The sequence below is a fragment of the Colius striatus genome, chromosome 7 (genome assembly GCF_028858725.1).
Source record: "Colius striatus isolate bColStr4 chromosome 7, bColStr4.1.hap1, whole genome shotgun sequence".
Lineage (NCBI taxonomy): Eukaryota > Metazoa > Chordata > Aves > Coliiformes > Coliidae > Colius > Colius striatus.
In genome coordinates this window covers 41,069,621-41,077,200 of record NC_084765.1, presented here as the reverse complement: position 1 = coordinate 41,077,200, position 7,580 = coordinate 41,069,621, and the positions used below count along the sequence as shown (strand labels likewise).

Below are 7,580 nucleotides of genomic sequence, written 5' to 3'. Positions count from 1 at the left end.
AAGCTGAGGAATGAATGCAGGCCCGAGGGGTTCTCTCACCTTCCCCCTTGCAGGCAAGTCATGAGAAAAAGAAGGATCACACCAGCAAGACCTTGTCCCCAGGAAAACATCCTCATTCCCCTCAGGGTAATGATAAAGCAAAGGCTCCAGAATCAGAAACTTGTGCTTGCCAGGGCAGAGGGCACAAATGTTCAGCAGGAATAGTGTCCTGCTAAAAACCCCACATTGCTCCAGTCCCTCTCTTCTAAACTCTGAATTCACAGCAGCTCTGATGTGTTTATCACCCATGAAAAAGTTAAACCTGAGGCTGAAGAGGATCAACTCCTGAACTCAGAAGCATTTCAGTGCAGGAATCTGGTTTATTTTTACAGCACAGTGATTGAAACAATGTAGAAATTTGGCTTGCAAAACTGAATTGGTATCACAATGTCTATCAGAAGGCAACACATATGGGTTGGGTTGGTTCTCATCATAAAATATACCTCTGGACAGCAGAAATTACAACCTCTTGATGCTAGAGACTTCACTTTATCTTAGAGACTAAACCATGATAACTGAAATCCATATTATAAACATTTTCCTTTAAAAAAGCAACGTGGAAGATAAAAAAAACTCAAGTGTTCCACGCAAGGCCTTGGTTATTCTTGTTTTCTCTTGTTTTTTAAACAAAGGTGTCTTAAGAAATGTATCAAAAGTGGCAACTCTGGGGGTTCTGCAGCTCCTAGTCAGGCTCTGTTACACACTGCTCCACGATTTCACGCAGGTTTGGGTTCTCCATGGCAGCTGCTACTCTCTCTTTGTCGTTGATTTGCTTGTTGACTGCAAAACATCACACAAAATTCAAGTGAGGAGCAGTTTCCAGTGGCACTTTACACCCACTGCAAGGGTAACAGGAGCTGCAGTGCAGCCTCCCCAAACCCAGCAACCAGCCAGCTCACAGGCAAGAAAACGGCCGGTGGCAGCACGTTGGGCCAACCCTGTGCCCAGTTCCCTCGGGCAGAAGGTATCTTTGTATCACACCCAAACCTGGCATCTGTGCAATGGCTGATAAAGCCCCAGATGGGCAGGGACCTCAGGTGCATGGCCTGGAAGGAGAAGGTTGTGCCAGACACAACAGAAGGACAAGGAGACAAGAAGAGGGTGCTCATGAGCCAGGAGACAGAGGATTGACAGGGAACGGGGAGCAGAGCAAGTGAAAGCTCAGTCACAAAAAACAACCATCAGAAACCAGACATTTTTGTTACTTGTCTGTTTTAGGAAGAGAACATCAGATGCTCTAATGGCATGTCTTGAAATGAAGAGTGAAATGTGTGAGGAATTAGTAGCCCAAGTGCTCCAGGTTCAGTTTCTGGTCACTTGATCAAAAAGAACCAATTTCCCCCAAAGATACCCAAGAACCAAAGAGCCTGGGGCATGGCCTGCACAAAGGCTGCAACAGTTGTTTGAGGCAGTGAGTGGCCAGAGCTCTGAAGGAAACTTCTATGTCCTTTATTTTAAACACTGACTGAGAAACACCTATTTTTGTTACAATGATGTCAAGACAGAGAGATAACCAGTCAGTTCTTCAAGTTAATTACCCAACAGCAGCTTCTGGGTATAAACACCATCTAAGAACTGTGGGGGGTTTGTTTAAAAACCCAGAACAAGCAGCAGCAGCCAGTGTTGACAGCACTTGAGACAGCCTCAGCTACCTGCTCTCTATTCCAAAGCTTTAACCATCCTTTTCAGAAATGAATACAGCAAAGGTAGGAGAAGGACTTGTCAGAACCAAGACTCACTCGTAAGCTCTACTTACTGTCTTCTTCAGTGGAATGGGTACCTTCAGATATGTAGATTTCCAGCTAGAGGAGAGATGGTTAGTGTTAGATGCATACATCAGCAGTTCAACACACTCATCACTGAAGGAAAAACAAAGTGTACAGCACACAAACAATGCCCTGAATTCATCCTCCCAAAAATGCTCACAGACAACAGGAGGGAAGCAATGCCAAGGGCTGATGGTGGATTTCGCTGCAGCACAACCACAAGAGCATCAGCTCTCCCATGTCAGAGAGGCCCCTATAATCTTACTTCAAAACTCTGGAGGCATTCATCCCTAACACCAGCAGCTCTCCTGAAAGCCTGATTGCACTGAGGCTCCTGGCAACAGTGGAGAACTGGCACTGCTTTTCCAACATGCTCTCTGCAGGCTGCAACTCTGGAGCAATTTGTTTAGAAGCCACTAGAAATGCAAGTGCCACTTTCACAAGCTAAGCACTCTTCTGAAGACATCCTAAGGAAGAGACTCCTAGCAAGATGTTCCTATTAAGTCTTGCTCAATGATGAGAAGCACAGATAGTCTATGTGGTAATGGCAGTGTAATGCAGCACCTACTTCCTGCATGGAAACAGATTGTAAGACCAGAATCTAAACAGGCTTAAATGTCCCTCCTGCATTTAACAGGCCTGGCAAAAACGACATCAACACCATCCACAGGCCGAGCTGCAGGGAGGCCCCATCAACCTGAGGGACCAAAGGAAAACCAAGGAAACAAATCCTGTGCCTTGTATCTTATCTTGCTGAAGCTGAACCTATTTGTCACCATGTGTCCAGCACAACAAACCACTGTCTACCTAATTTTCTGGTAATTCAGGTCTTGCTTTACACTGTTGAGCTGGAAAGGTGAGGCCAGCAACTCCAAAACCAAAACAAAGCCCCAAATCAACACCAGAAATCCTTGGCTAATTAATTTAGGCTTTAAAGTACTTCAGGCAAAAAGGTCTACTGCTCCTGCTCAGACCCACAGAGCTTTCTTTAAGGATGTGTCACCCCTGTTTTCTGCTGAGTTTCTCCCACTCCAGCAGCAGAGCCAGGGCTGCCCCTGGTAGGGACAGTACAGTGGGCAGGTCCAGGCCTCTGTGCCATCTGAGGCACAGGGTGTAAAGAGATTCCCTCCATGCAGTTTCAGTTCTGAATTCTGCAGTTCCTCTAAACCCCAGTGACCTTGTTCTGAAGGTTTCACTTCCCAGATGATGCCTACATCAAGCAGTGGAGCTGCCCTTCATCGGTCCCTAACTGACACCCAGGTGGTTCTCTTGGTGTCAGGGCTGGTTGCCACTGGGACAGCTCTCAGACATTCCAAATGGCACAGCAGAGTCAGGAACTCTTCATGTCTTACATTTATGATGCCTGGAAATCTGGATTTGAAAACACCTTCTTCCACCAAGCAAGGACCTGAATGGCAGCTGCCAAGGGGATCCCCTTCAACACCAGCTACTGCAGTGAGAAAGGGTGCTTTGGGAAGGGAAGGAATAACCCAAGTACTTGAGAGTGACTTGACCCTGCAGCAGATGCTCTTTTAAAGAGATCTGGGCACGTATTCCTGTCATTTAAAGCAAGTTCCAGGACAGATACTTTACCTTGTGTCTAAAAGGCAAACATCTCTGAAGTTTTATTCTTAAACAAAGGCCTGTTTAAAGAAAACAGAGAAGAGATTTGTCTTGTAAGATTCAAGGTTTGAGGTGCATTTTCATGGAATCCCTGTTTAACAGTCAAAACCCTTCTGTGGAACAGCACAAGAACCTGTGCCTCAGAGGGCACAGCGTGCTGCTAGCAGCTGCACAGGCAGGCACCAAGGACCTGGCTGCCACTGCAGTGCTGAGAAGATGATTAGCACCGAGTTTAAGAGCTGATGTGCACAAGGTCTGAGCCTTCACCCACTTACCAGGCTGCTCCTACCAGGGTTAAACTGGAAATCAATTATTCCTGCTGGCCATGCTAATGCTTTACAATCTATACTTTCTGCATAAAGCTGCAGAGGTTTGTTTGGGCAGAGACACCTCTTCATTACATCAAATACTTATTTTCCTTTAAGTCTTTAAAGCAGCCTGAGAAGTCTCAGTATTGGTAAGTAGTGGTAAAGGTTGCTAACTCTGGTCCCCTTGAACAAACCATTTCAGAGAGCCCAGATGTGCTTTTTCAGGTGGAATCTCACCATAAATAATGGGGGGGGGGAGGGAAAATAAGCCAGTGTGGATTCTCATTCAGCTGAACTGCTTTCCAACCCCCAACAGCTCACAGCTCTCTCTGGGATGGCATGGGAGGTTTGTTTGGTAAACATGTAGGAATGGAGAAGAGCCCACAAGCTCAGGCAAAGGTGATGGAGACAAGCATCAGGTTTCAACCTTTTCTAAACTGCCAAGCTCTCAATTTAACATTAATAAACTATGTGGAGAACATAGAGGAGTTTAACTTAAGACTGATGTCACTCCAACAACCTGAAGTTCACTTTGTGCCCACAGTTACAGATCAACACGAGAGAAATCTTACCTATGAGAGTAGCCAAAGAGCAATGAGGTACTGTGGGTGTAAACCTGATGATAACCAGATACTCATCTTCACCTATCTCTTGCACTTCCACACAGCTTTCTGTCACCACTTCCAGTTCTTCTAAAGTATTGGGCTTCTCTGGGTCCCGGATAGTACGGATTATGTCTAAAGCAGAGGACAAGTGGCCAGCAATGAAGCAGCTCTCCTGAAGCAGCAGCCCATGAAGCAGTGCATTAAGACAGCTCCCTCAGCACCCTCCTTCTCAGGATCCTAACAGTGACCGTGGTACGTGCCCCACAGCCCCATGGCCCCCCACCACCCCTCCTCACAGCCCCATGGCCCCTCATTACCCCTTCTCACAGCCTCCTGCCTCATGACCCCTCCTCACAGCCTCATGACCCCTCATTACCCCTCCTCACAGCCCCATGGCCCCTCATTACCCCTCCTCACAGCCCCATGGCCCCTCACGACCCCTCCTCACAGCCCCATGGCCCCTCACGACCCCTCCTCACAGCCTCCTGCCTCACAACCCCTCCTCACAGCCCCACGGCCCCTCCTCACAGCCCCATGGCCCCTCACGACCCCTCCTCACAGCCCCACGGCCCCTCATTACCCCTCCTCACAGCCCCACGGCCCCTCATTACCCCTCCTCACAGCCCCATGGCCCCTCATTACCCCTCCTCACAGCCTCCTGCCTCACGACCCCTCACGGCCCCTCCTCACAGCCCCATGGCCCCTCACAACCCCTCCTCACAGCCCCACGGCGGCCCCTCCTCACAGCCCCATGGCCCCTCCTCACAGCCCCACGGCCCCTCCTCACAGCCCCACGGCCCCTCATTACCCCTCCTCACAGCCCCACGGCCCCTCACGACCCCTCCTCACAGCCCCACGGCCCCTCACGACCCCTCCTCACAGCCCCACGGCCCCTCCTCACAGCCCCGACCCCTCACGGCCCCTCCTCACAGCCCCCCACCACACAGCCCCTCGGCCGCCCCAGGGACGACCCTTGGAACCTGCACCCGCTCCGCGACAGTCACCGTAAACCTCGAGCGCCTTGTCCTGTTCCATGGCCTGGCTCCGAGGAGCATGGCAGCCCCTACGCAGCCCGGAGTACCACAGCACCCTGCTGAGCGTGTGCGACAGCAGCCCCAGCACCAACGACATCCTCCCGCTCCGCCATGGGAGAGCGCGAACCGCACCGGCCCCTCGCGGCCACCGTCCCGGCAGCCGACACTTCCGAGCCGGGGGCGGGGCCGAGCGGAGGGGGCGGGGCCACAACGGGGGCGTGGTCTGTCAGGGGCGTGGTCAGTGTACGGATGCCCCGCCCCGGGGGCGTGGCCAGGTCCCGTCCCGTCCCGTCCCGTCCCGTCCCCACCGTGGGCGGCCGGTTGCTGACTGTTCCCCTGAGAGGGGTGTCAGCCCCTGTGCCAGGCTGCCCAGGGAGCTGGGGGAGTGCCCAGCCCTGGAGGGACCCCAAAGCCGTGGGTCAGTGCTGGGCTGGGCAGGGGGAGGGCAGGGATTGGGCTCCAGCAGCTCCAAAGGCTTTTCCACTCAACTAGTTCTATGGTTGCGTGACCTTGTCACGACATCCAGCCCCACAGCCCAGGGTGGGGAGCAAAGGGCTGGTGCTGAGGCTCCTCTCAGCACAGGGCTGGGCTCAACACCTGCAGCCTCACCACCACACGGCATCCAGCTCCCCAGCCTTGCACTTTTGCCCCAAAAGCTGAGGGTTTGGGAGGCAGGACCCAGAGCAGCCACCCCCTGCAGCTGAGCAAGGAGAGGAGGGGCACAGGAGCCCAGCCAGGGGGGTGTCAGTCTCTTCTCAGCCATGAGCCACAGGACAAGGGGAAAAGGGGCTGCAGCTGCCCCAGGGGAGGTTGAGGCTGGAGCTGAGGCTGAGCTGTTCCCCTGAGAGGGGTGTCAGCCCCTGTGCCAGGCTGCCCAGGGAGCTGGGGGAGTGCCCAGCCCTGGAGGGATCCCAAAGCCCTGCAGCTGAAGTGCTGAGGGCCATGGGCCAGTGCTGGGCTGGGCAGGGTGCGGGGAGGGCTGGGACTGCAGCAGCTTCAAGGCCTTTACCAACCAAAACCATTCTGTGATTCGAGCTGCCGTCATGATTCCCTTTCCAAGCCAGAGCGCCGAGATTTAATAGAAAGAGACCGCTTGGGCAATGGGAACGCGTGGCGAATTTGCTGCAGACTTCAAGCAGGTTTCAAGCTTCTTCAGACGGCTCATCTGTGCGCAGAACCACGCTCCCAGCTTCTGCGCTGAACACAGGCGAACGGAGCAGTCGCCTGCCTTGGTGCCAGCGGCTGCCGGGAGTTGAGGTGGCGGCGGCAGCAGCCCGGGTCCTGCCCGCCGGGGCTCACAGGGCTGCAGCTCCCAGCCCTTGCTGCAGCCCGGGCTCACGGGGACTGCAGCTCCCGGCCCTTGCTGCAACCCGGGCTCACGGGGACTGCAGCTCCCGGCGCTCCCCGCAGCCCGGGCTCACGGGGACTGCAGCTCCCGGCGCTCCCCGCAGCCCGGGCTCACGGGGACTGCAGCTCCCGGCTCTCCCCGCAGCCCGGGCTCACGGGGACTGCAGCTCTCGGCTCTCCCCGCAGCCCGGGCTCACGGAGACTGCAGCTCCCGGCTCTCCCCGCAGCCCGGGCTCACGGGGACTGCAGCTCCCGGCGCTCAGCGCAGCCCGGGCTCACGGGGACTGCAGCTCCCGGCTCTCACAGCAGCCCGGGCTCACGGGGACTGCAGCTCCCGGCTCTCACAGCAGCCCGGGCTCACGGGGACTGCAGCTCCCGGCGCTCCCCGCACTCGGGCTCACGGGGACTGCAGCTCCCAGCCCTTGCTGCAGCCCGGGCTCACGGGGACTGCAGCTCCCGGCCCTTGCTGCAACCCGGGCTCACGGGGACTGCAGCTCCCGGCCCTTGCTGCAGCCCGGGCTCACGGGCACTGCAGCTCCCGGCGCTCAGCGCAGCCCGGGCTCACGGGGACTGCAGCTCCCGGCGCTCAGCGCAGCCCGGGCTCACGGGGACTGCAGCTCCCGGCGCTCAGCGCAGCCCGGGCTCACGGGGACTGCAGCTCCCGGCGCTCCCCGCACTCGGGCTCACGGGGACTGCAGCTCCCGGCGCTCCCCGCAGTCGGGCTCACGGGGACTGCAGCTCCCGGCGCTCCCCGCAGTCGGGCTCACGGGGCGCTGGGAGCTGTAGTCGCGGCGCTGGTGAGCGCTGTCAGCTGCCCGGAAGGAAGCGCAGCCCCGCCGCAGCCGCGGTGCGGGGGAT

General features: G+C 55.6%; 1 protein-coding gene across 1 annotated transcript; it reads right to left on the bottom strand.

Annotated features, from left to right (window-relative positions):
* Positions 1–339: 339 nt before the first annotated feature.
* On the bottom strand, positions 340–5,574 carry CIAO2A (cytosolic iron-sulfur assembly component 2A). Its single transcript, XM_062000341.1, has 5 exons — positions 5,346–5,574; positions 4,309–4,473; positions 3,399–3,448; positions 1,796–1,841; positions 340–819 (listed from the first exon to the last, which is right to left on the bottom strand). Exons 1-5 carry the CDS (start codon positions 5,470–5,472, stop codon positions 722–724), a joined length of 486 nt encoding a protein of 161 aa, XP_061856325.1. The 5' UTR covers positions 5,473–5,574; the 3' UTR covers positions 340–721.
* Between the last annotated feature and the right edge of the window lie 2,006 nt (positions 5,575–7,580).